We start from the raw sequence: 15,754 nt of genomic DNA on the forward strand, positions 1-15,754 counted from the left end.
TAAAATGCAGTACCACCACACTCTCAAAGATTGCAATTACAGTATGTTCCCTCACACTCCTCCATTTTCCTGCATTTATGCATTTCTGTTTATCTTATTGATATTGCTCAAGTTCGTTATATATTCTGCAGTTACACTGATAATTCTTTCTTCTTTTAACTGTATCACTCTCCATGTTTTATGCCTCCTGAAGTAGGCTTGTCATGTACTAATTTTATTTTATTTTCTTAGTTTTGTTTGTTAACAGAAGCTGTTATGTAGACATGCTGTTCCTACTTTGTGTTAAAGTTTTTTCCTGCTACTCAGTTTTTATTTTTATTTATTTACTGTTCAAAACTTTTTTACTTTTTACACTGCATTACCAGCACACTGTCAAAGATGTTTCTTACTGTATGTTTCTGCTTCAGCGTAGATGTGCAACTTCTCTTCCAACGTTTTTACAAACATTGTAACTCTTTTGTGACAATACTCAGTAAATGTCTGAAGATGGCCTTGTAAGCCGAAAACCGGTTAACACAATAAAAGCAATACTGCAGAACAAAAGCAAACTAGTGCTTTTCATTTATTAAAAATGCTCTGAAGTTATGCAGGGTGTGTGTAATGTATGTACCTGTAATTATTTGTATTTTTTGTTTCTTATGTAATAAATTTAAAATACGTGAAGTGTCTTCTTTTTCCACCATAAAAAATTGAAAATGTCCCTTTATTCATTCCAACATATGGTAAACCTATGTAGATGGTAATCATCATACAAACATTCGAAACACAAATTCTTGTTGCACTATGGAAAGAAATAACACAAGTTAAGATGTGAATGAAAGAAGGGATTGTGTATAAAACCAAAATTTAAGCAAAATGAGGAATAAAAAAACAGCAGATGAAAAAAAGAATGATAGGAAGTAACAATGAAAGCAAATGAGAAAGTTCATACAACAATTAAAATGGTGTGACAATGGCACAGAAATAAAAAAAATACATTTAAGACATGTAAGTAAATAAACACGATTATCAAAGTAATTTAAATAAGAACTTGAAAATAATAAATGTCAAAGTATCTGATGAGATTTGAACTTACAACCTTCTGCATGTTAACAAGATCCTTTTACAACTAAACTACACCACCAGTTTATGCAGTACTGTGTTTAAGGCACTAGCGTATCATGTGAAATTCCAGTGGTTTCAAACCAGGAATCCCACCACTGGGAACCTCTACTTGTTAGTCACTACCCGTAAGTGCAAGCAACAAATACAATGATTACTCAAGTCATTCATTTAACAACAAAATAATCAAGAATGAACAATAATAATAATTATTCGCAGCAGCTGCTCAAAGTGACCTCCTCCAGCATGAACAAACATGTTGCAATCCTATGTCATGGAGCCTGCAAGTTTTCTGAAGTCAAAGGTTTCCCTGTTTTCATCAAAGACTAAAATTATCCTCCCAAGAAGCTCTTTTATGGTGTCTATTGGAGTGGCATTGAAAATGTTCTTCACATGCCCCCACAGATAACAATCTAAAGGACTAACATCTGGCAAATGAGCTGGCCAGGGAACTAGATCACTTTGGCGAATCTAACTCTATGGATATGAATCATCTAAATGTTCTGACAAGAGCAAAGTGCGGTGATGCGCTATCATTTTGGTGTGACATTACCCGATGGATTGGTTGGGTTGTGTGGGGGAAGAGACCAAACAGCAAGGTCGTCACTCTCATCGGATTAGGGAAGGATGGGGAAGGAAGTTGACCGTGCCTTTTCAAAGGAACCATCCCGGAATTTGCCTGGAGTGATTTAGAGAAATCATGGTAAAGCTAAATCAGAATGGCCGGATGCGGGATTGAACCATCATCCTCCCGAATGCGAGTCCAGTGTGCTAACCATTGCGCCACCTTGTTTGGTTTACTCGATGGACTACCAGAAGGACATCATCTATATACAACAGAAAGTCATTTACATGGAATGCTAAATATGTCCATTCATTTAAATGGGGTGGTAGTAGAATAGGCCCCAACAAATAGTTGTCTACAATACCTGCCCAAATGTTCACGCCAGCTTATGGTGATATGACTTTGCACACATGCTATGTATAATTTCAATGTTCCACATGTGGCTGTATAGAGAGCTGAATGGCCCTTCTCTTGTGAAACATACTTCATCTGTCCACAACACCCTCATTTTGAAATTAGGAATTTTTATGCACTGATTTCCCTTCTCTTGTGAAACATGCTTCATCTGTCCACAACACCCTCATTTTGAAATTTGGAATTCTGATGCACTGATTTAAGTACCAAATCTTGTTCTTTCTGTTGGCGGTACAGAAATAGGTTTTGGTCATATAGGATGCCCAGTACTACAGTGAGTGAAATTTATGGTGACAGCTGGTAGCAGGATTAAAACAATCATATTAAAAATGTTTTCTTCACACTGAACAGTCTACATGCTGTTGTCGTCCAGTGTGAACTCTGTTCACAACAAAACTTCCGGTCTCCTTTAATTGTCTATCAACTACTATAAACTTATTCACACATGGAATAATGTGGTTCGGAAATCTATCACTGTAAACTTTGTGGGCCTCCAGTGCATTTTGACATGCAGCACAGTGTGCCACGTGCACATTGGCATATTCATTGAAGTGCTAGCTCCCATGGTTATCTCATCTGTGTACATTCGCAGCTGAACAAACACTTCCAACAACCACCGATTCTGAAGATGATCAAATGACTAACAGATAGAAGCCTGCCACTGTTATCATAGTACAGATAGTAGTGCACGAGATTCCTGAGCCACTGACTTGGTTTCACTCCTACAGTCAGTTGTTTAATGTTTATATTGCTCTCTTGTTTGGTTTGAGGAAACTGAATGAAGAACATGTCTGACATCATCATCTCGAGTAGGCTTCTAGAATTTGTGTGAGCGATGAGCTCACTGGCTAACTTCAATGCTAAATAACTTGGAAATGGTGCAGCATGTCAATTTTTTTTCTTAACAATTATTGCTCATCACAACCCCACCCCTGCGACACATTTACAAGATTTTTCTTTATCCTTCCCATATTATTGTTTTTCCATAACAGACTGCCCATAGTTTGCATAATACACAGACTGATTTTCCCACTGACCTGCTAGAGCTTCAAAAACTAAATGATTACATAATAATTTAGTCTGAAAAATATAATTTTATGAGTTACACAATCACAAGTTTGGCAAGGTCACAAAATATACCAAAATGAAAATTTGTCTTCTTTAGATCTACTAGATTTGTATTTGTGAGAACTTGTATTGTTTCTCCTTGGAGATTGCTTTATGAAAACCAAACTGAAGGGCAGTTTGAGTTATGGAAGTAATATGCTATACCACTGTGCTCACTCATTACAGATTTATTACATTTTGCAATCAAAATAGGTGACTAAGATAAGAAAGAAGGATGGAATGTAACAATGTACATGTGTGGGCTTTCAATGAGAATGAGACTGACTGGTGCAAACTGCACTGTGATCTGACCTATGGACCATGAGATATTTCAATTTTGTTTAAGCACTGGAATCAGAATTTGCTGCAGATTTCAATGGCCGAAGGCAACCACTGCATGCAGTAGGCTGCCGAGTGCCTCAGAACTTGCAGGTCATCAGGGCAGGAGTTAGCATGGTATCAGAAAATTTTTGGAGGGTGGCCATAAGATTTTGATGGGAAAAAAATTACAAGTTAGGTGCAATTTTTGGGGACAGACACCGTTTGGCAACAAGTATGTGGACTCATCCATAGTCCTGAGCCCAGGAAAAAGAAAAATAGTCCATTTGAAAATAACTGTTGCACAGAAGTTTGTTTTTATTTAAATGGTGACCAGTTTTGGACCTGTTTAGTCCATTATCAAGCCATCCACTTAATTCCCACATAACACCATAATGCGTGTACACTGGCAACATTGCTTGTATAGGTGGCTGAGTGCCAGGCAGTCATAGACAAACGGTATCTTGCACTCAACCACTCACACAAGCAATGTGACCAATGTACACACGTTATGGTGTTGTATAAGACTTACATGGATGGCTTCATAATGGACTGTGATGGTCTTAAACTTCTGTGCAACGTCGACAATTTTGTAACTTTATTGAAACAGTCGTATTGTGAATGGCTGTACATGGGAATTTGTAGCACAGATAGCTAATTTCTTATACCATACCCCAGCTTAGTGAGGATAGCGTAAGTAAATGTGAAGACTGAGTAAAACCTACACCTATACAGTACATTGCCTGTGGGCTGTCTTTCAACTTATTTACACTCTGCTTCCAACTAAAATACAAATTACACATAAATAATATAAAATACAGTGTGTTCAACATAAAAGAGACACTGTAATTTAATTTATACTGTAAGTATGATTTTATTAGCAAACTTACACCATAAGTTGCTATAAATTACAGTAGGTGTTGGAAATGTTCTCCATCCATTTCTACACCCTTGACACGTCTGACCTTGTTCCTGCTACTCTTGTTAGCTTTACACTATCTATTTCATTGATGAATTTTGTAGTCTTTGTCTTCAATTCCTGCATGGTAAGTGGATTGCCTCTGTAAACAATATATTTTAAGTAGCCCCACAGAACAAAGTCTGGACTATTAATATCAGGGGGTTGTGGTGGCCACAATCCTGTCAAAATGATTCTTTCTCAAAGAAAAGTAGAGTGAGCTGTATGGCTGTTTTGTAGCAACCAGCAGCCACACTCATCCTCTTGCAGTAAGGCTATGAACTGTTGGATAATGTCTTGGTAGATGACAGCATCCACAGTTGTTTCAAAAAACAAAGATCCTATTACTTATTGCATTGAGTGAGGTGTTGTCTTTCACTGAAACAAACTGAGCCAGTGGGACACAATTCCCCAGTTTTGGGGAAACATGTTTTATTTGGTGTCAAGAGGAGGCAAACACAAAATGATAGGGGTCTATCAGTCACTGCCAATTCAAACTTATGGCGAATGATGATACTCCTTAGGGAAGTGGCATCCAGGGACAGGAAAGGACACCAGCCACACTCAGTGTGTATGCCTGAGGGCCTCACTCGACATGTTGAAGCTATTCCAGCAGCCACTGGGGGAAGAGGGTGCAACCAACAGCAGACTGTGGTGCACATTGGAAAAAATGATGCTTGTCACCTGGTCTCCAAGGTCATTCTTGGGTCATTCCGGCAACTGGCGGAGAAGGTTGAGAAGGCCAGCCTTACACATGGAGTTTCAATGAATCTCACAATTTGCAGCATTGTCCCCAGAACTGATCATGGCCCTTTGGTTCTGAGTCAAGTGGAGGGACTGAACCAGAGACTTGGAAGGTTCTTTGACAAGCTAGGCTGTGAATTCCTGGACTTGCACCACAGGGTTCAGAGCTACAGGGTACCTCTAATGGGTCAGGTGCGCACTACACATTAGAGGCTGCTACTCAGGTAGCTGACTGTGCATGGGGTGCACACGAGGGTTTTATAGATTAGGCAATTCTCCATCCAATCCAGATAATGATAGTTGTAGGAAACCCAAAAGCATGAGTGCATGGTCAAAAACAAGGCCTCCCACAGGTGAAAGTATTAAAATTCTAATGGTAACCTGCTGAAGCATTTGCAACAAAGTGTCACAGTTTGAAGTGGTCATGAAAAGCAGTGAAGCTCACACAATACTACATTCAGAAAGCTGGTTAAAATCTGAAACTGATGGCAGTGAAATTTTGGGGCAAATTTTAAGTGTATATTGAGAGGGTAGGCAAAGGTGAAATAGAAGTGGTGTATTTGTTGCAGCAGACAAGAAACTCAAACCCTCCAATATAGAAATTCTGGCTGCATGTAATACTGTTTTGGCAAGACTCAGTATCAGGGAGGGGCATAAAATGATAATTCGATCTGTCTATCGCCTACCAGAGTCAACTCCTGATGTATCCAAAAAACCTCAGTTCATTTGTAGGTAAGTTCCCAAATCATACTGTAATTATCCATGCAGACTTTAATCATCAAACAGTTAAATGGGAAAATTACAGTTTTGTTAGTGGTGGGCATAGTAAGACATCCTGTGAAACATTACTAAATGCCTTCTCTGACAACTACCTAGAACAGATAGGAGCTGCACTCATGGTGGAAATATATTGGATCTAATGGCAACAAGTACACCTGACACATTTGAGGATGTCCACATCAAAACTGGTATCAGTTACCATGATGTGGTTATGACAACAATGATTATCAAAGTACAAAGGACAACTAAAGCAAGCAGCAAGATATACATGTTCAGTACACGCGATAAAAAAATTGGTAATGTCATACCTCAATGAGGAACGTGAAACTTCCAACACAGGACAGGAGCATGTAGAGGAACTACGGCTTAAGTTTAAATGAATAAGTGACCACGCATTGGACTGGCATGTACCCAGTAGAACAATTCATAATGGGAGAGATCCTCCATTGTGTACAATCACTGTAAACTTATAAGGAAACAGAGATTACTGCATAACAGGTGTAAAACTAATGATAGGGCTATAGACTGAGAGAAGCTCAATGAAATGTGTTTGGCTGTCAAGAGAGCAATGCTTGATGCCTCCAGTGACTACTGTAGTAGAATACTGTCAAATGATATTTCACAAAATCCAAAGAAATTCTGGTTGTGTGTAAAGACTATTCATGGCTCCACAATTAGTATGCAGTCCCTAGTGAATGAGACAGAAACTCAAACTGAGGACAGGAACACAAAAGCTAAAATGCTTAACTCTGTTTTCAAATGTTCCTTTACAAAGGAATACCCAGGAGAATTGCCCCAATTTAATCCTCATACCACTGAAAAGATGAATGAAATAAGTATTAATGTCAGTGGTGTTGAGAAATAACTGAAATTGCTGAAACTAATCAAAGCTCCAGGGCCCAATGGAATCCCTGTCAGATTCTAACTGAACTTGCAGCTGAGTTGGCCCCTCTTCTGACTGCAATCTACCATACAGCCCTCAAACAAAAAATCACGCAAAGTTCTTGGAAAGAAGCACAGGTCACATCCATCTACAAGAAAGGTAAAAACTTAACATAATGAAAAAACTTAGTATCCTCTGATAATAATATCAATGAGTCACTGTTGGAATCCACCAATTCATACAAATACCTGGGTGTTATACTTTGTAGGGATATGAAATGGAAGGCTCAGTCATGGGTGAAGCAGGTGGTATACTTCAGATTATTGGTAGAATACCGGGAAACTGCAGTCTGCAATGGAGACTGCTTATAAATTACTTGTGATCCACGAAACTACCATCCAATATCCTTGACGCAGATTTGTTGTAGATTCTTAGAACATATTCTGAGCTCAAACATAATGAGATATCTTGAAGAGAATGACCTCCTCAATGCCAACCAGCATGGATTACAAAAAAATTGATCATTTGAAACCCAACTTGCACTATTCTCACATGACACGGAAAACTTAGGATCACGACAGTCACATAGACACAGTATTTCCTGATTTCTGGAAAGCATTTGAATCTGTACCACACCAACACTTATTGTCAAATGTACGATTGTACATGATATCAAGTGAAATTTGTGACTGGACTGAGAACTTTGTAGTAGGGAAGATGCAGCATGTTATCTTGGGTGGAGAGTCATCGTCAGATGTAGAAGTAACTTCAGGTGTGCCCCGGGACATGTGTTGGGACCCTTGCTGTTCATGTTGCATAGTAATGGCCTTGCAGACAATAGTATAATGGTAACTTCAGTCTTTTTGCACATGATTCGGTTATCTTTAATGAAGTACTATCTGAAAGAAGCTGCATACATATTCAGTTAGATCTTGAAAAGATTTCAAAGTGATTCAAAGACTGACAACTTGCTTTACATGTTCAAAAATGCAAAATTGTGCACTTCACAAAATGAAAAAATGTAGTGTCCTATGATAATAATATAAGTCTGAATCAGCCAACTCATACAAATATTTGGGTGTAACACTTGGTAGGAATATGAAATGGAATGCTCAATCATGGGTAAAACAGGTGGTGTACTTCAGCTTATTAGTAGAATACTGGAGAAATGCAATTAGTCTACAAATCACTTGTGCAACCAGTTCTAGAATATTGCTCAAGTGCGTGGGGCCTGTACCAAATAGCACTAACGGGGGATATTGAATGTATACACAGAAGGGCAGCATGAATGGTCACAGGTTTGTTTGATCTGTGGGAAAGTGTTGCAGAGATGCTGAAGGAATTGAATTGGAAGACTACCGAAGATAGACATAAACTATCCCGAGAAAGTCCATTAGCAAAATTTCAAGAACCGATTTTAAATTATGAATCTAGGAATATACTACAATCCCCTATATATCACTCACATAGGGATCATGTGGCTAAGATTAGAATAATTACTGCATGCATAGAGGCATTCAAACAATTATTCTTCCCACACTCCATAGGTGAATGGAATGAGAAGGCACCTTAACAAATTGTACAGTGGGACATAGCCCCTGTCACGCACCTCACAGCGGTTTGCAGAGTATAGAGGTAGGTGTGGATGCAGATTGAAGCCATACCCCATATGCCAATTTTTTGTGTGTGTACAGGAGACAGTGAAAGTGTGTGGGTTGCCAGTACTGCAGGTCCAGTAGTTCTGGCTATTAACACAATTACCAAAATGAAAACAAACTTCACCTGTGAAAAAACACTTGCTCTAAAATACCAATGTTGCCACTAATAGGGTTTTGAACCACTGACAATAGTGAACCCTTCTGACATAGTCAGCATTATTGAGCTCATGGAAAACCTGCATGCAGTACAGGTATCATTTCAGTATTCCTCTCACTGCAATGTAGACTGAACCAAGTGAAATGTTCTTTTCCTGGCTTGATCTCTGCAAAGATTTATGGGGAGAAGTTGTCACCACTGCTTTTATATCCTGAATGAACTGCATACAGAGCTCTGTCTGGCATGTTTCTTGTCTAACACCAAATCCATTTCCAAAGTTCTGAACAACATTTTTCACGGGTTGCTCTTTTTCAAATGTTTCTGTAAACTTTTGCTGACACATGTCATGAGATGTCATCATGAAATAAGTTTTAGCCATGAATACATGCTCTTCAACAGTTATCCACATTTTAATAAACAACAAGACATGATGATGCAACCTTGTTCAAAAGCCAATGCTCAACAGTGACTGGCACAACTTAAGTGTGAAGGCAACAAACAGCCCTCCTGCTCCAGTCACATCAACCATATAAAAATTATTTCACTCAAGTCACACCAACAAATGCCTTTCAATGACAATATTCATATAGTATAAATTACTGAAAGATGGGCTAGTATAACAATGGAAAATATCTTCTTTCTTTCCTTCTCATCCTATCCGATAAGTCTTCCCTGACCCGGGGGGTTCTGGGTGGCTTTTCCAAACTCTACCCCTTCCCCTAAACCTCTCCAGTCCTTTTCCTTCATCCCTCTTCCTGTCCGCCCCGATAGCTGAGTGGTCAGCATGACGGATTGCCATCCTACAGGCCCGGGTTCAATTCCTGGCTGGGTCGGGGATTCTCTTCGCTCAGGCACTGGGCGTTGTGTTGTCTTCATCATCATTTCATCCCCATTCAGCGCGCAGGTCACCCCATGTGGCGTCGAATGTAATAAGACCTGCATCGAGGCAGCCGGACCTACCCTGTAAGGGGCCTCCCGGCCATGACGCCGAACACTCATTTCCATTTCCATCCCTCTTCCTTCCCCTTCAATGCTTCTGCCAAAAGAAGGAGCAACTGGCTCTGAAAGCTTGCATACCTAAAAACTTTTCTTATACGTGTGTTCTCCTGCCGCCACTTTGCGAGTAGATTTTTTTTTTATCTATACAATTACATTACTGAAAGATTGGGACTCTTAAGATGACTGCACTGTATGACCAACATTTTTCATTTCAGCCCGTAACTATAGTAATTTTTACTGATGGTTACAGTATAGGCACACTTCTGAGTGTTTGCTATATTTCTAGCTTCATTCAGGACAAAACACTCATTAACTAATACTGTAACCCCCTACATTCTCCCTCTTTTCCTCTCTAATTTTTTAACTTTTTCTCAGTGTGCTTAGTGTGTACTGCACGTGAGGTCATCCGATACTTGATACGTCTTATTTTAATTGACAAATATAGTAATGTTAGCCAAAAGAATCCGTAGAAGCTTTTATGGAAATGCATAGTGGGTGCAAATAAAGGGACTGGCACGGAAAAGCAACTTGCTGAAAAACAGCTTGTTATGATGACAACAAACTATGCAAATGCCTTTTGCTCTTTACCTCAATATTCATTCACCCATCCAGTCTTTGTAAACATCATGTTCCACAATACCCATCATGAAGGAGAGCCTTCAGGAATGTGAACTGAGACAAGTTACACATTAACAGCCAGAGGCAACCACTGTGGCTACTTTCATAAAGCATATTAACAACATATTATAACTAGTGCTAATTTACTCAAACTGATAGTTTCAGTAATTACTTCTAGATTACTTTATAGATGAATGTTACCAAAAAAGTCACTGCACCTCCTCCAATACTGTTCAGCTGTTGTTTAACCTGATACTTTAAACAAAGCACTTGTGCAACTTTGTACAGTCCACTAAAATCTGTCTACATACATGCAAAAGTAGCAAGCATTATAGTACAAATATTAGTATCATGTAGAATTTACAACATTAAATTCAAGATTTCTGTAAGTTGTAGGAGTGTCAAATAAGATATTCATTGATTCTTTTTTTTCCATTGGTAATCTGTGGTAGACTTTTGCGGCATAATATAAAACTTTATTCCGAGCCTTAGAATTGGATGCATTGTCTGTATGAAACTTACTTCTACTTCTAGTATTATGGTTTGCAAATGACTGTGTTCATTCTAAGTGCACTCTTATTATTAGCTACAAATGCCATCAACGAATGTATGCAGAAGCTTCTGCAAGATATTTGGGTGTCTACTCTGCACACTATTCTTATTGCACACTTACATAGAACACACACACTTTTTTCCTTAACTTCAACTCTTCATAAGATTATGCTACAGGACAGAACTGAGAGGAAGTATGCTAGCAAACCTGTCTGCCGGTCAAAATGTTGCGAGACATTTCAGAGCAAAAGGCATGCATAACTGAGCTTTTTGACTAACTTATTCACATAAACATCTTACAAGATGTTCTCATTGTTATGGTCAACACTGTGATGCTCATTCACGGCTTTCACAAAAACATATTTCCATCATTGTTCTCTCCGTACTTCAACTTTCTATAGCACATATTCATTACAAGGAAATATGCACCAGTGGATATTTACCATCCGTCAGTATTTTTCCTGAATTATTGTAGGGCATGCAAGCTACTTAGACACCTACTTAATTTCTACATGGAAAGTATAATTCACCTCGAGATATTCGGCGATGTGTTCACATGCATCATCTAGTTGATTTTCATCTAAAATGACATCAAACATCTCCTGTGGACACTGTGCTAGTTTCTCTGCAGCAACCATTTGCACATTGAGATGTCGAGCTTGCGATTTTCCTCTAGACTTTATCAACCGCTGAAGCACCTGCAAGTAAATATAAAAAACACACACATGGTGAATATATCTTGAACAACAGCAAAAACATATAGTCTGATTACATGTCACAGATTTCCACACAGATACGTAGAAATTTGTCAAACACAAATGATGGAAATGACTAATGCTTTTTATTGTTTCTATAAGAGCTATAAATCAGTACAGACATGATGCAAAATTATGGAGTAGTTCACTGAATATAGCAGCCACTGATGGGCCGAATGGCTGCAAAGCAGTCTTACACAATAAAAGTAACATGCATGCAGATCAAAGATCAACTGAAGGATTCAAGGCTGCTTCATAAACTCACAATCAATCAGTCACCTTTCAACCTAACTTAAAACTCCACTTACATTACAGGTAAGTCGTTAACACGTCTAAGATTTCGTATTAACATTCATTGACATTGCCAAATCACAACCAAACTAACGTAGACCCCGTACTATGATACAGATCAGTTTGTCAAAAAACCTAACTTCGAAAAACTCACAGAGCCAGAAAATAAATATGGCATCGTCAGTGTTCCATTCTCTTTCTTTTCGCACATATATGGCATCACGTGCTACATCCTAATTGCACTACAGGATGAAGCCAGCAATTTAGGGTTGGTAGTTTGTTGACCCCACGTCTACATCATCTCTATTCGATAGCTGACGATGGGTAGGCCTGTATCTTCATACACACTCCATCCTGGATCTCTCTCACTCAATTTATTTTTCCTTCCACCCCGTGGATTAAAAAAGAAAAAAACAAAAAAACTGGCATCCTGAACAAGGAGCAGTTGCAATCAAAACACGTTTCACTTTTCCATCAAAACATACTACTTATGCAATCGAAGCCGGTGGAACGACTGTTGAAGAATGAAGATACGTTTTTCATGTCAGTACATGAAACAATAAAATGTAAGGTATTTATGCAATCGCGCAAAATGTAACAGATCATTTGGAAGTTACCAAAATTGATCAGATGCATGGATGCAAACCAGCACCCATATACCATTACTGTAGGCGTAATATTAAGTCCCAGCCCATAAGTAATGCAGCCAACCGTCCTGGATTTTGCGAGACCTTCCCCGATTCTGCCGCGCAGTTCCGCAATGGAAATTAAATATAATTGTATGAAGCTGGTATATGTACAGATATCACTGATGATCTTGCAAGCTCTCGAAGAATGAAGGTATAATGAAATCTAGACCTTTCGCTGCTTACGGGCCATATACGCAAGAGGTCCCGGGTTCGAGTCCCGGCCGGGGCACACATTTTTCAACTGTCCCCGTTGATATTTATCAACGCCTGTAAGCAGCGAAAGATCTAGATTTCATAATAACTTAATATAAGTGTCCCGCAAAATGCCTAATTTGTTCTGCATTCCGGGCAATTTTCACACTCCACCAGCTGCGGTTATTCCCACGTGCCGTAAGCACTGCGAATAAAGATATGATCTAGGATTTATGAGTGTGATTATGTGCAGTACCCTTTATTGTCTAGTATACATAAAAAATACAAATATATAGTACCACTTGGTGAAACACCACTTGCTGTTAGCCCAGGGTGACCACTCTTAGTTCTCTAATGCTGGCAGCGATCTGAAAAACAATAGGTTCCAGACGAAGCATTCCGGGTAATGCCGCATTTGAACGGGCGATTGTTTAGGTTGTAAATTAGTCCGCCTGGAGACTTGACATTGTTGCTTTGTGTTTGCGTGCTTCGCCGAGGTCGGTAAACGAATTTTCTTGTTTTACTTAGCAATCCCGCAGACTGTCACAAAGCGAAATTGCCAATTAACGAAGGACTTGCAAAAGGAGTTCACTTTTTTACAGAAGTGTACAACATCTGCAGAAGTGCGGTGCAAAAAGTGTAGTGGGGTGTTCTCCGGTGCTCATGGCGGTAAACACGATATACAATGTCATTTAACATGTAACAAATATAAAAGGACGCAGTCTGCTGCAGGTACATCACCACTCTCAACTTACTTTCGTCAGGAAAACTTCGCTGACAACAAAGAGCTTGCAAGAGCCGAAGGTTTGTTGACTTTCCACACGGTAAGTCACAATCAGAGTTCTAGATCGATGGAATGCACTTCTAAATTGATTCAAATAGTGTTGCAAAAGAAGTTTCGCTGCGGGAAAACTTAAGTGAGAAGCAATAATAAAGAACGTGATAGCACCTTTTTCTTTAGATAATCTACAGATAGAACTTAAAGACGTTCCATTTATCTGTAGGGACGTCTCAGACCACAAAGTCCTCAAAATATTTCCAATACTAGTGCGGTACTTTCATCCAATGACGGGAATTAATGTAAAAATATAAGCTTTCCTGAATTTACCTGGTGAAACTGCAGTTATTGTATATGATTCTTTAATGGACATTCTGGAATAACATGGGCTTAAGAAGAAAGCCAGGGGAATTTGTGCAAATAATGCCAATACAAATTTTGACCGAGTTCAACGTGAAGAACCATGCAAGGTGTTCTTCACACTTCAAGAGGGGTTAGGGAGAAAAATAGTTTGCGTGGTGTGCTGGGCATATTGCACACAACGTTATACGAACATCAGCAGATTTGTTACCAGTGGACGTAGAATTTATTGTTACGAAGATTTATTCGTATTTTTATATATGCACAGTGCGTTTAGAAGCTCTCAAAATTTTCACACGAAAAGAGTTAAGAAGTCTTGCGGAGAGTGGGAAAATCGACAAAAAATATTTTATGGAATGTATATGTAACTTCTAGCCTATGATAGCTGCATCAAGTACCTACAGAAGTATATGCATCAGTACAATGAATTCGAAGTATATGCCTTTATTGCAGGTGGTCGCTCATGTCGGCACCAATGATGTGTGTCATTATGGATCGGAGGAAATCCTCTCTGGCTTCCGGCGGCTATCTGATTTTGTGAAGACTGCCAGTCTCGCTAGCGGGATGAAAGCAGAGCTCTCCATCTGCAGCATCGTCGACAGGACTGACTGCGGACCTTTGGTACAGAGGTGAGTGGAGGGTCTGAATCAGAGGCTCAGACGGTTCTGCGACCGTGTGGGCTGCAGATTCCTCGACTTGCGCCATAGTGTGGTGGGGTTTCGGGTTCCGCTGGATAGGTCAGGAGCCCACTACACGCAGCAAGCGGCTACACGGGTAGCAGGGGTTGTGTGGCGTGGACTGGGCGGTTTTTTAGGTTAGACGGCCTCGGGCAAGTACAGAAAGGGCAACAGGCTCAAAGGGCGCGGGGCAAAGTCAGGACATGCGGGGACCAATCAGCAATCGGTATTGTAATTGTAAACTGTCGAAGCTGCATTGGTAAAGTACCGGAACTTCAAGCGCTGATTGAAAACACCGAAGCTGAAATCGTTATTGGTACAGAAAGCTGGCTGAAGACAGAGATAAATTCTGCAGAAATTTTTACAAAGGTACAGACGGTGTTTAGAAAGGATAGATTGCATGCAACCGGTGGTGGCGTGTTTGTCGCTGTAAGTAGTAGTTTATCCTGTAGTGTAGTAGAAGCGGATAGTTCCTGTGAATTATTATGGTTGGCGGTTACACTCAACAACCGAGATAGGTTAATAATTGGCTCCTTTTACCGACCTCCCGACTCAGCAGCATTAGTGGCAGAACAACCGAGAGAAAATTTGGAATACATTTCACATAAATTTTCTCAGCATGTTATAGTCTTAGGTGGAGATTTCAATCTACCAGATATAGACTGGGACACTCAGATGTTTAGGACGGGTGGTAGGGACAGAGCATCGAGTGACATTATACTGAGTGCACTATCCGAAAATTACCTCGAGTAATTAAACAGAGAACCGACTCGTGGAGATAACATCTTGGACCTACTGATAATAAACAAACCCGAACTTTTCGGCTCTGTAAGTGCAGAACAGGGAATCAGTGATCATAAGGCCGTTGCAGCATCCCTGAATATGGAAGTAAATAGGAATATAAAAAAAGGGAGGAAGGTTTATCTGTTTAGCAAGAGTAATAGAAGGCAGATTTCAGACTACCTAACAGACCAAAACGAAAATTTCTGTTCCGACACTGACAATGTTGAGTGTTTATGGAAAAAGTTCAAGGCAATCGTAAAATGCGTTTTAGACAGGTACGTACCGAGTAAAACTGTGAGGGACGGGAAAAACCCATCGTGGTTCAACAACAAAGTTAGGAAACTACTGCGAAAGCAAAGAGAGCTTCACTCCAAG

The 15,754-nt window shown here is 39.6% G+C and overlaps 1 protein-coding gene across 13 annotated transcripts in view; it reads right to left on the reverse strand.

Annotated features, from left to right (window-relative positions):
• LOC124615292 (voltage-dependent L-type calcium channel subunit beta-1) overlaps positions 1–15,754 on the reverse strand; it is a 720,562-nt gene that overhangs the window by 63,902 nt on the left and 640,906 nt on the right. For all 13 annotated transcript variants that reach the window (XR_006979771.1, XR_006979774.1, XR_006979770.1 and 10 more), the window contains one exon: positions 11,385–11,552. Coding sequence is in view for 7 of the 13 variants with exons in the window: in XM_047143072.1 (XP_046999028.1) it covers positions 11,385–11,552 (168 nt within the window). In the remaining 6 variants the exon portion in view is untranslated. The remainder of the gene's footprint in view (positions 1–11,384; positions 11,553–15,754) is intronic.

Source organism: Schistocerca americana, chromosome 5, assembly GCF_021461395.2.
Source record: "Schistocerca americana isolate TAMUIC-IGC-003095 chromosome 5, iqSchAmer2.1, whole genome shotgun sequence".
Lineage (NCBI taxonomy): Eukaryota > Metazoa > Arthropoda > Insecta > Orthoptera > Acrididae > Schistocerca > Schistocerca americana.